Here is a 13,205-nt window from a genome sequence, read left to right as displayed (position 1 = left end):
GACCATAAATACAGAGTTGGGTTTTTGTTGTTTTTTTTAATTAAATCATGTAGTGAAAAATTAATTATGGACCAAAATGTTTATTTTTCTGCTTTATTTACAAAGTTGAATGCTGTACTCAGCAACAGAGCACACCACTATGTCCTGAACAGTTTCATTCACTACATTCTCTGTGTTCAAAGGTCAGCATGGCAACTGTCATAAATATAAAGGGAAGGGTAAACCCCTTTGAAATCCCTCCTGGCCAGGGGAAAGCTCCTCTCACCTGTAAAGGGTTAAGAAGCTAAAGGTAACCTCGCTGGCACCTGACCAAAATGACCAATGAGGAGACAAGATACTTTCAAAAGCTGGGAGGAGGGAGAGGAACAAAGAGTCTGTGTCTGTCTGTAGTCGTCTTGGCCAGAGACAGAACAGGAATGGAGTCTTAGAACTTTTAGTAAGTAATCTAGCTAGGTATGTGTTAGATTATGATTCCTTTAAATGGCTGAGAAAAGCATTGTGCTGAATAGAATAACTATTTCTGTCTGTGCATCTTTTTTGTAACTTAAGGTTTTGCCTAGAGGGGTTCTCTATGTTTTTGAATCTAATTACCCTGTAAGATATCTACCATCCTGATTTTACAGGGGGGATTTCTTTATTTCTAAAATCTGCTTCTCCCTGCTGAACAGTCACTGCATGCAGCCAAGAAACAAAGCAGTGTGAGGCACATTTCTTAGAGACCAGTACCTGCCGTCAAGATAGTCTGGAGAATGCAGATACTTGAGGATGAATCCACCCCGTTCGTGTTAGTGGATTCAAAAGCAGAAAAGGCAGCAAATAAGTGGGTAACAGCCATAGATGCCGGAACTAGAGGTGCTGCCGCACCCCTTAGCTTGAAGTGGTTTCCATCATTTACAGGGTTTACAGTTTGGTTCAGTGACTCTCAGCACCCCCACTATAAAAATTGTTCCAGAGCCCCCGGTAACAGCTCCAGCTGAGGTAAACCTACACTGTCGACAAATGTTTTCTTTTCTGCTAAGCGTGGCTTCCCAGGTTGAAAATGTAGCTAAAGCGAACAGCTAGTCCCACATTTTTAGGCAAGATGGTTAGCTATCTATCACCTGAAGAGGAGATAAATGTTCTCTTTGACTATTCTGGTTTCATTTTTGTCCTGCTAGACTCTAATATATAAACTCTTCAGAAAATTATTCATTTCAGTGAATGGCACAAAAATGGCATCAAATAGTCATACTCTTCCCTTTAAAAAAATCTAAAAAACAAAACAACAAAGCCAACCCAATTACATTTGTTTAGGGTCTGCTACATTCCCATTTTTTCTAACCATTTAACATTGAATTTTATAAAAGTTAGAAATATGTTTTGTTTTTTTAAACAAAAACCAATAAATTACTTTGTTTTCATACCTGATCTCTCAGCCTTTCTTGGTGTCCCATTATTGCTGTAGCGTGATGGGGATATTTCTGCTTCAGATGTTCCAGAAAAGCCTCTCTCTTTCTGTCCATTTCTGATGTCTGCATTCCCAGTATTTCTTTGGAACTGCGAGGTCCACCTACAGTATGTCTGCGAGGGATGTTGCGAGTAGGCTTTGGATTGGATGTATTATTGTTTCCAGTTGCAAGGAGTTCTTTAGATGGAAGACATTCTGCATCGTCTAATGATGTTACATGCAAATTGTTTTTTCCCTGGTCTGAAAAAAATAAAGAGTATAATAAGAACATAACCCCAACAGTCACATTTATAAGGAAAAAATATAGTGAGGTCAATTAAAAAAATACAGTAGTATACAATATCCTGTTCTACACCACTGATGGGGAAAGACGTGTTATTAAGCTTTAATAAAATACACAGACAGAATTGCTTATAGCAGCTGTATTATACAGTACTTAATGCCTCACAGAAAACTGATCATTTAAGAAAGATGTCCCTTTATACTATTTTCACTATTGTCTGAAGTAAAAAGAAGATAAGGCAAAGCCTTTACTCCCTAACCTTTAAAAACTAAAGGATGCTTTCCACAAGAAGAAACAGTTTTCTTCAGTATGTTCCAGTACATCTAATGAGCCTGTAACTAGTCTCCTTAGGGATACCAACTGATAAAATTCCATTGACAAAGCAGATTTGAAATCCTTAATCTTTTCAAAGTATGTTTTCCACATGCTCGGAAATGCCTATGAAATAGTAAGAGAAGCACTTGGGATTTGTTTCTGTTTTCTGACTGTAGCCAGGTTTTAAATGTCATGGATCTCGCTTCGATTTTATACCTCTCTGAGACAGCAGATTGGAAAATACAGCATCGCTTTTTCAATAAACCACTCCTCGAGAAATAAAATAAAAACAAGTTTTATGAGATATAAAAGAGGAAAAAAGTCAGATAAACTTTACAACTTTAAAGTCTTCTTTAAGACATCAATGGCCATGGATACTTTCACAAAAAGACAGCTAGACACAGAGGGTATATTAGTGTTAGCTTATCTGAAGGTAACTGTGTAACATGAAACCTCCGGTGCCTGAAGAAGTGTAGGTTGGAGGTTTGTTACCTAATACCTATGAAAAAATCCCCCTCTCTTTTGTCAGCAAAGGGGAATAACAAACAGCATCATTGAAAAGGCCTCCTAAGTCCATTTGTAACCTTATGCACCCTTGAATGTCCTTATTAACATTAACTCTTTATGTTCATCCCTTTAAATTTCTTGCTTCATTTATTCTATATACTGCTATTTCACTAAAAGTTATTTCACTAAAAGTTCACTAAAAGCACTCCCAGTAGATCTCTAAACACATCCCTTTGCATGTTACTGTATTTTGGGAATCGATACATTCTCCCAACTTTCATAGATTCATTAATATTAAGGACAGAAGGAACTATTAGATCAATGAATTGGACTTTATGTTTTATGACCTCCTGCACACAGGTCACCCAGTTGCTCCTGATACCATTCCCACTTGTCTGACAAATCCACCATTTAGGTCCTCACCATGCAGTAAGATACATGTTGGTGGACCCCCATTGATTTCACCTTAGATTGCATGTTCTTCAGAGGAAAGGACTTTTCTGTGAGCTACCTAGCACAGTGGTTCTCAACCAGGGGGTACATCAATTCACTCATTTAGATATTTGCCTAATTTTACAACAGGTTACATAAAAAGCACTAACAAAGTCAGTACAATCTAAAATTTCAAACAGGCAAACTGAGAAAGTAAGCATTGTTTCAGTAATAGTGTGGCTGTGACACTTTTGTATTTTTATGTCTGATTTTGTAAGCAAGTAGTTTTTAAGTGAGGTGAAACTTGGGGGTATGCAAGAAAAATCAGTCTCCTGAAAGGGGTAGTACTCTGGAAAAGTTGAGACAAAATGGTTACCTACCTTTCATAACTGTTGTTCTTCGAGATGTGTTGCTCCATGTCCATTCTAAGTAGGTGTGCGCATGCTGCATTGCAAAGTGGTTGGGAGGTTTTTCCCCTAGCAGTACCCATCGGGTCAGCTGCGGAGCCCCTGGAGTCGTGCTTTCATGGTGATGTATATAGGTCCCTGCCGATCCGCTGACTCCTCAGTTCCTTCTTGCCAAAATGCTCTGACAGAAGGAAGGCGGGTGGGTCTTGGAATGGACACGAGCAACACATCTCAAAGAACAACAGTTACAAAAGATAGGTAACCGTTTTTCCTTCTTCAAGTGCTTGCTCATGTTGATTCCAAGTCGGTGACTCCCAAGCAATTCACCCAGTCGCAGACTGCAGCACCGTTCTGCCAAATGCTGCATCGTCTCTAGCCTGCTGAGTAATGGCGTAGTTGATATAAAGGTGTGGACTGATGATCATGTTGGTGCCCTGTAGATGCCCTGAATGGGGAGCTGTGCCAGGAATGCCGCTGAGGATGCCCACATCCTTGTGGAGTGTGCTGTCAATGCTGGGGCGGGTATCTTTGCTAAATTGTAGCATGCCCTGATACAGGCCGTGATCCATGATGAAATCATTTGGGAGGACACCAGGAGCCCCCTCATCCACTTAGCAATTGCAATGAAGAGCTGTGTTGACTTTCAAAACGGCTTCATCCTTTCAATGTAAAAAGCTAACACACATCTGACATCCAGGAGTGGAGCATCCATTCTTGGTTTAACTAGCATGTGGCTTAGGGACGATCACTGGAAGAAAATGTCCTGATTTGCATGGAATTGCAAAACTATCTTTGGGAGGAAGGCCAGATGCGACAGCAACTGTACCTTGTCCTTAAAAAAAGCAGTACAAGGGGGCTTGGACGTCAAGGCCTTGAGCTCAGACACCCTCCTGGCAGAAGTTATGGCCACTAGGAATGCCACTTTCCAGGAAAGACAGAGGAGCGAGCTGCTAGGGACTCAAAAGGAGGGTCCCATCAGCCTTGAAAGCACCAGGTTGAGATCCCATGGTGGGATTGGATGTCGTACCAATCCCCTGGATCCAGGGAGGAGACAGTGGAAGCCAGGGAAACCATGCGGAACTTTATCTTCTTCCTGAATCTGCTGAGGTTTCACAGGTCTAAAATGACAGGTTTCAGAGTAACAGCCATGTCAGTCTGTATTCGCAAAAAGAAAAGGAGTACTTGTGGCACCTTAGAGACTAACCAATTTATTTGAGCATAAGCTCTTGTGAGCTACAGCTCACTTCATCGGATGCGTTCTGTGGAAAATACAGAAGATGTTTGTTTTTATACACACAAATCATGAAAAATGGGTGTTTATCACTACAAAAGGTTTTCTCTCCCCCCACCCCACTCTCCTGCTGGTCTAAAATAAATCTGAGCCCACCCTTGGCCTTCGGGATTAGGAAATACTTGGAATAGAAACCCCTACCTCTGAACTCTAGAGGGACCTCCTTTACCATCCTGAGTAGTAGCAATGATTGCACCTGAGAAGAGTCTTTGAAGAGGCATGGGGAAGGAGGGTGGGAAGGTAGGAGGGAACAGAATTGGAGAGAATATCCCAATACTACCATGCTCAAGACACATTGGTCTGAGAGGTCCTCGATCTATTATTCCTGCCCCACTTCCTGCTGTAGTCCTGTCTAGGGGGAGCAGGGTAGAAGCAAGTGGTAGGCTGTGATGTAAAATGCTTCCTCTGGGTAGGACTGGCATATGAAGCCCCAGAGACTTCAGAGTCTCCCATGAGTCTTTCAGGCTGTAGAGCCTAGAGTCTGTTTGCTCCAAGAAAAGCCCTAAACAGTCAAAAGGCAAGTCCTGAATTGTCTGCTGGACTTCGTGCAGGAATCCCAACACCTGAAGCCATGAACTGCTTCTCATAGCAATGACTGTCGACATAGTACAGGCTGCCGAGTCCACCAAATCTAGGGAGGCTGTAAGGAGGTCCTCGCAACTACCTTGCCTTCCTCAAGGACAGCAGCAAACGCAGAGCGGCGTCTGCCAGCAGTAACTCCTTGAATTTGGACATGTTCAAAGCATTAAAAATGTACCAGCTAAGCACTGCCTGCTGGTTGGCAATGCACAGCTGGAGCCCCTTGGTAGAATACACCTTCCTACCGAAGAGATCCAGCTTCTTTGCTTCCTTGGACTTAGGAGTTCATCCCGGTTGTCCTTGCCTTTCCCTTTGTTTGGCAGCATCCACCACCAGAGTGCCCGGCTGAGGATGAGTGAACAGATAGTCATACCCTTTTCAAGACACAAAGTACTTTCTCTACACCCATTTGGCAATGGGAGGGAAGAGAGGTGGGCATTTGCTACGTTTTCGTAGTGTTATGGATGGTCTTAATGAGGGGTCCCTCAAGGGACCTTCAGGCACGAGACTGTCAACTACGGGGTCGGTCTCCTCCGACACCTCCTCTGCCTGCATTCCCCAATTCTGTACCACCCTTCTGAGCAACTCCTGGTGGGATCTGTTGTCCAGGGCCAGCAGCGTGGTTGATGTGCCCACCACTGCTTCATCAGGGGAGGATGATGCCCGTGGTGGCACTGGGTCTTCCTGATCCTATGGCTCGCGGGGATCCCCTCTGCACTGAACGACCTGCGTAGTGCTGGGAGCGGTGCTGGTTTCCAGGCCCATGCTCATCTCAGTACTGGCCCCGGTGCCAGGTCACACTGCGGTCTCAAAACATGCCAGCCTGCATACCTATCTCTTTGCCTTGTGGAAGTTCCCAGACTAAAGACGATGATGATGGAGGGGCCCGGGCTTCCGAAACCACTGACAAGAATCTGGACCCCGACCCTTGGGCTTGGTGATAGACCCATGGGGTGCAGAAGGGCCATAGAGTCAGCACCTGCCACTGTGGTGGCCATGGCATCATAGACCATGGCTACCCTTCCTCTTGTCTGGAGCGATGCCGAGAATAGTGCCGGCTTTGCATAGAGACGTATGACTGCCTCCAAGTATGACGAGGACTCCGACCTTGGTGCTAAGGCAGCGCGGAGCGAGATGGTGATGGGGAGCAGAGCTGAGGTGAGGGCGAGCAGTGTCGCATCATCACTGGCTTGCCCTTAGAAGGCACTGTGCCCCTTTGTGATGTTGGTGTTGGAGCCGGTGACTGTATGGGGGACTGCGCCGTTATTGCTATGAGGCAATTATTGCTAGCTGCCTCAAAGGTGTCCGGTGTAGAGGGAAGGTCTAAGTCGTCCTCCTGACAGTCCCATATCAGGGATTCCACTAGAACTGGACTCGACGGACTTCCCTGAGAGTCCAGAGTCGACGGTGCTGGCTGAGTCAGAGCCGGAGCAGGGTGTCCTGGCATGGGACACACCCCGCTGATGCCTCCTCGCTCCACTGCTCTAGTGGGAGAGCAACCTCTGTCAGTCTGTCTTTTGTGTGGGACCGGTGAATGGGAGTGGTGCCGGGCACTTGCACTGGAGGAGGTCTTTGGTGCTGGAGAATGATGGTGCAGAGGGTCTCTGGAGTAAGAGTCCTTTCTCAGCGCCATGGCCTCTCTTAGCCCTGGTCTACGCTACGAGTTTAGGTCGAATTTAGCAGCACTAGACTGATTTAACCCTGCACCCGTCCACATGATGAAGCCATTTTTGTCGACTTAAAGGGCTCTTAAAATTGATTTCTGTACTCCTCCCCGATGAGGGGATTAGTTCTGAAATCAACATCTCCGGGTCAAATTTGAGGTAGTGTGGACGCAATATGACGGTATTGGCCTCCGGGAGCTATCCCAGAGTGCTCCATTGTGACCGCTCTGGACAGCACTTTCAACTCCGATGCACTAGCCAGGTACACCGGAAAAGCACCGGAAACTTTTGAATTTCATTTCCTGTTTGGCCAGCGTAGCAAGCTCATCAGCAGAGGCGACCATGCAGAGCTCATCAGCACAGGTGACCATGCAGTCCCAGAATCACAAAAGAGGTCCAGCATGGACCCAACAGGAGGTACTGGATCTGATCGCTGTATGGGGAGACGAATCCATGCTATCAGAACTCCATTCCAAAAGACAAAATGCCAAAATATTTGAAAAGATCTCCAAGGGCATGAAGGACAGAGGCTATAACAGGGACCCGCAGCAGTGCCGCATGAAAATTAAGGAGCTCAGGCAAGCCTACCGAAAAACCAAAGAGGCAAATGGCCGCTCCGGGTCAGAGCCCCAGACATGCCGCTTCTATGATGAGCTGCATGCAATTCTAGAGGGTGCCCCTATCCCTTACCCCACCACTGTCCATGGACCCCTGCAATGGGGGGAGTCTCACAAAACAGGGATGAGGATTTTGGGGATGAGGAAGATGATGATGAGGAGGATAGCACACAACAGGAAAGCAGAGAAACTGTTCTCATAGCCAGGAACTATTTATCACCCTGGAGCCAATATCCTTCCAACCCTCCTAAGGAGGGCTCCCAGACCATGAAGCCAGAGAAGGCACCTCTGGTGAGTGTACCTTTGTAAATATAATACATGGTTTAAAAGCAAGCATGTTTAATGATTAATTTGCCCTGAAGACTTGGGATGCATTCGCAGCCAGTACAGCTACTGGAAAAGTCTGTTAACGTGTCTGGGGATGGAGCGGAAATCCTCCAGGGACATTATTAAGAGGACATTCAGAGGTGGCCATTCCTGCTGGGCTGTTTTCCTGTGGCTGAAAAGAAATCATCTCCGCTTTTAGCCACGCAGTGCGGGGGGGTAGGCGTTCACGCTGAGCTGTTCGCGTTTGGCTGGCAAGGATCTTCCCTGATACTAGTCATGCGGTGGGAGGAGGGGTGAAGTGATCACCCCAGAGAATTGCGCGGGGAGGGGGGTTAGTTGAGTTTCTGCTGCACATTAACCAGAAAACCGCAGCCCCTCCTTTTAAATGGCCAACCCAACGGGTGCATGGTATGGAAAAGGAGGGTGGTGCTGTTTGAAACCATTCCCGCGTGTTATGAAGGTTGAAGAAGCCGAAAGACTGTGGCTTACCATGGCTGCCTGCAAGCTGAATTCTGTTGCCCGGCCCTGCGTGTGTGATCTCTCACACCAAACTGGCAGGTTCTCAATATAAGAGGCAAAATGCGACCTTGTACCGAAAGCACATGTGCTATGTAATGTTAACAGCTTGGTTCACCATGAAAGAGTCTACCTATTGTTCTCTAAAATGTGTCTTTTTAAACACTACTCTCCCTTTTTTTCCTCCCGCAGCTGCAAATGTTTCAACGCTCCCCCTATCATCTCTGTCCCAGAGACTAGCGCAGATAAGGCAGTGAAAAAAATGCACTCACGATGAAATGTTTTCTGAGCTCATGCAGTCCTCCTGCACTTAAAGAGCTCAGCAGAATGCGTGGAGGCAAACAATGGCAGAATCCAGGAAAGCAGAAAATGAACACGAGGACAGGAGGGACAAGCAAGACGAGAGGTTGTGGGAGCAATAGGAGAGGTGGCGGCGGTGTGATGAGAGGAGGCAGGATGCAATGCTGAGGCTACTGGGGGATCAAACAGATATGCTCCGGCATCTGGTGGAGCTGCAGAAAAGGCAGCAGGAGCATAGATCGCCACTGCACTCCTGTGTAACCGCCCGCTCTCCTCCCCAAGTTCCATGTCCTCCTCACCCAGACACCCAAGAACACAGGGGTAGAGGGCCCTCCGGGCAACAAACCACTCCACCCCAGAGGACTGCCCAAGCAACAGAAAGCTGGCATTCAATAAGTTTTGAAGTGCAGTGTGGCCTTGTCCTTTCCTCCTCCCCTCATCCACCACCCCACTGGTACTTCCCTCCTCCCCGACCCCTCCCGGGCTACCTTGGCTATTATCCCCCTATTTGTGTGATGAATTAATAAAGAATGCATGATTTTGAAACAACAATGACTTTATTGCCTCTGCAAGCAATGATTGAAGCGGGGAGGGCGGTTGGCTTACGGGGAAGTAGAGTGAACCAAGGGGGCAGGTTTTTATCAAGGAGAAACAAACAGAACTGTCACACCCTAGCCTGGCCAGTCATGAAACTGGTTTTCAAAGCTTCTCTGCTGTGCTCTTCTAATCACCCTGGTATCTGGCTGCGCTTAATCAGTGGCCAGGCGATTTGCCTCAACCTCCCACCCCGCCATAAACGTCTCCCCCTTACTCTCACAGATATTGTGGAACACACAGCAAGCAGCAATAACAATGGGAATATTGGTTTCACTGAGGTCTAACCAAGTCAGTAAACTGCGCCAGCGTGCTTTTAAACGTCCAAATGCACATTCTACCACCATTCTGCACTTGCTCAGCCTGTAGTTGAACAGCTCCTTACTACTGTCCAGGGTGCCTGTGTACGGCTTCATGAGCCATGGCATTAAGGGGTAGGCTGGGTCCCCAAGGATAACTATAGGTAATTCAACTCCAACCATTATTTTCTGGTCTGGGAAGTAAGTCCCTTCCTGCAGCTGTTCAAACAGACCAAGGTTCCTGAAGATGCGAATGTCATGTACCTTTCCTGGCCATCCCACATTGATGTTGCTGAAACGTCCCTTGTGATCCACCAGTGCTTGCAGCACCATTGAGAAGTACCCCTTGTGGTTTACATACTGGCTGCCAAGGTGGTCTGGTGCCAAGATAGGGATATGGGTTCCATCTATCGCTCCACCACAGTTAGGGAATCCCATTGCAGCAAAGCTATCCACTATGACCTGCACATTTCCCAGAGTCACTACCCTTGATAGCAGCAGCTCAGTGATTGCGTTGGCTACTTGGATCACAGCAGCCCCCACATTGGATTTGCCCACTCCAAATTGATTCCCGACTGACTGGTAGCTGTCTGGCGTTGCAAGCTTCCACAGGGCTATCGCCACTCGCTTGTGAACTGTGAGGGCTGCTCTCATCTTGGTATTCTTGCGCTTCAGGGCAGGGGAAAGCAACTCACAAAGTTTTATGAAAGTGCCCTTATGCATGCAAAAGTTTCACAGTCACTGGGAATCATCCCAGACCTGCAACACTATGCAGTCCCACCAGTCTGTGCTTGTTTCCTGGGCCCAGGACCGGCGTTCCACAGCATGAGCCTGCCCCATTGCCACCAAGGTGTCTAAATTGCCGGGGCCCGTGCTTTGAGAGAAGTCTGTGTCCATAGAATCATAGAATCATAGAATATAAGGGTTGGAAGGGACCCCAGAAGGTCATCTAGTCCAACCCCCTGCTCAAAGCAGGACCAATTCCCAGTTAAATCATCCCAGCCAGGGCTTTGTCAAGCCTGACCTTAAAAACCTCTAAGGAAGGAGATTCTACCACCTCCCTAGGTAACGCATTCCAGTGTTTCACCACCCTCATAGTGAAAAAGTTTTTCCTAATATCCAATCTAAACCTCCCCCACTGCAGCTTGAGACCATTACTCCTCGTTCTGTCATCTGATACCATTGAGAACAGTCTAGAGCCATCCTCTTTGGAACCCCCTTTCAGGTAGTTGAAAACAGCTATCAAATCCCCCCTCATTCTTCTCTTCTGCAGGCTAAACAATCCCAGCTCCCTCAGCCTCTCCTCATAACTCATGTGTTCCAGACCCCTAATCATTTTTGTTGCCCTTCGCTGGACTCTCTCCAATTTATCCACATCCTTCTTGAAGTGTGGGGCCCAAAACTGGACACAGTACTCCAGATGAGGCCTCACCAATGTCAAATAGAGGGGAACGATCACGTCCCTCGATCTGCTCGCTATGCCCCTACTTATACATCCCAAAATGCCATTGGCCTTCTTGGCAACAAGGGCACACTGCTGACTCATATCCAGCTTCTCGTCCACTGTCACCCCTAGGTCCTTTTCCGCAGAACTGCTGCCTAGCCATTCGGTCCCTAGTCTGTAGCTGTGCATTGGGTTCTTCCGTCCTAAGTGCAGGACCCTGCACTTATCCTTATTGAACCTCATCAGATTTCTTTTGGCCCAATCCTCCAATTTGTCTAGGTCCTTCTGTATCCTATCCCTCCCCTCCAGCGTATCTACCACTCCTCCCAGTTTAGTATCATCCGCAAATTTGCTGAGAGTGCAATCCACACCATCCTCCAGATCATTTATGAAGATATTGAACAAAACCGGCCCCAGGACCGACCCTTGGGGCACTCCACTTGATACCGGCTGCCAACTAGACATGGAGCCATTGATCACTACCCGTTGAGCCCGACAATCTAGCCAGCGTTCTACCCACCTTGTAGTGCATTCATCCAGCCCATACTTCCTTAACTTGCTGACAAGAATACTGTGGGAGACCGTGTCAAAAGCTTTGCTAAAGTCAAGAAACAATACATCCACTGCTTTCCCTTCATCCACAGAACCAGTAATCTCATCATAGAAGGCGATTAGATTAGTCAGGCATGACCTTCCCTTGGTGAATCCATGCTGGCTGTTCCTGATCACTTTCCTCTCATGCAAGTGCTTCAGGATTGATTCTTTGAGGACCTGCTCCATGATTTTTCCAGGGACTGAAGTGAGGCTGACTGGCCTGTAGTTCCCAGGATCCTCCTTCTTCCCTTTTTTAAAGATTGGCACTACATTAGCCTTTTTCCAGTCATCCGGGACTTCCCCGGATGTCCGCCTCACTCTCTCTGCTGTCGCCTCCTCGCCTGCTTTTGCAGGTTCTGCTTCTGCACATATTGCAGGATAATGCGCGAGGTGTTTACAATGCTCGTAACTGCTGCGGTGATCTGAGTGGGCTCCATGCTTGCCATGGTATGGTGTCTGCAGGAGAGCAGAGTTGTAGCAGAAGCGGTGGTTGACGACAGATGTCACAAGAATAGATATTTACACAGAATGACGAGAGGAACTGCAAGGTGGATTCATAAGAGCAGGAGAGCAGAGTTGCAGCGGAAGTGGTGGAGGACGATGGTTAGTACCGCGCACATTTCCCAAGGAAGAACACACGTACCCGGGAGCCCATGACAGACAATATGAAGAAATCGCTATTGAGACAATAGCAGCAGAGCAGAGTTGCAGCAGAAGTGGTGGATGATGACGGTTAGCAGTCCTACTGCACAGTCTGCCGAAAGCAGTATGGCGTCCGCATGGAAAAAAAGGTGTGAAACGATTGTCTGCCATTGCTTTTCACGGAGGGAGGGGCGACTGACGACATGTACCCAAAACCACCCATGACAATGTTTTTCCCCGTCAGGCACTCGGCTCTTAACCCAGAATTCCAATGGGCGTCGGAGACTGCAGGAACTGTGGGATAGCTACCCACAGTGCACCTCTCCGTAAGTCGATGCTAGTCACGGTAGTGAGGACGCACTCCGCCGACTTAATACGCTTAGTATGGACATACGCAATCGACTGTACAACATCGATTTCTAAAAATTGATTTCTATAATATTGACCTAATTTCGTAGTGTAGACATACCCTTAGTGAGACTGGTGCGCTCCACAGCTCCCAGCTCCTGTGCTGGCTGGGGCTGACTCCACGAGGAACACTTTCAGCCTAAAGTCCCTCTCCTTCTTAAACCTTGTCTACACTACTGCAGTAAGTCGACCTAAGTTAGCTGGAGTCGATGTAGCTTAGGTCAATTTACTGCAGTGTCTACATTACGCTCTCCCGTTGACTTATCTTACTCCTCTCATTCCGGTGGAGTACCAGAGTCTACCAGAGACCACTCTTCACTGGACCTGCAAAATTGACCCTCACTGCATTGATCACAGGAACATCGATCCCTGATAAGTGTAGACATGGCCTTAGTCCTTGGGCAGAAGCCTCTACAGATTTGGCACTTCTCAGTCTGATGTGCTTCCTCCAAACACTTTAAGCAGGAGTCATGTGGGTCTCCCTTTGGCATAGGCTTCTGACAGGACCCGCATACCCTGGTCAGAAAACATGGGGGGGG

At 47.2% G+C, this 13,205-nt stretch overlaps 1 protein-coding gene across 14 annotated transcripts in view; it reads right to left on the bottom strand.

Moving 5' to 3' along the window:
* The window catches only part of KIAA1217 (KIAA1217 ortholog), a 531,293-nt gene that overhangs the window by 243,141 nt on the left and 274,947 nt on the right, over positions 1-13,205 (bottom strand). For 13 of the 14 annotated variants that reach the window (XR_007354929.2, XR_007354928.2, XM_048837886.2 and 10 more), the window contains exon 2: positions 1,404-1,687. Coding sequence is in view for 11 of the 14 variants with exons in the window: in XM_048837886.2 (XP_048693843.2) it covers positions 1,404-1,687 (284 nt within the window). In the remaining 3 variants the exon portion in view is untranslated. Of the gene's footprint in view, positions 1-1,403; positions 1,688-13,205 lie in introns of those variants that run through there. The other variant, XM_075125922.1, reaches the window with a different exon arrangement.

Source organism: Caretta caretta, chromosome 2, assembly GCF_965140235.1.
Source record: "Caretta caretta isolate rCarCar2 chromosome 2, rCarCar1.hap1, whole genome shotgun sequence".
NCBI classification, from domain to species: Eukaryota; Metazoa; Chordata; order Testudines; family Cheloniidae; genus Caretta; species Caretta caretta.
This window is presented reverse-complemented; position numbering and strand designations above follow the sequence as displayed.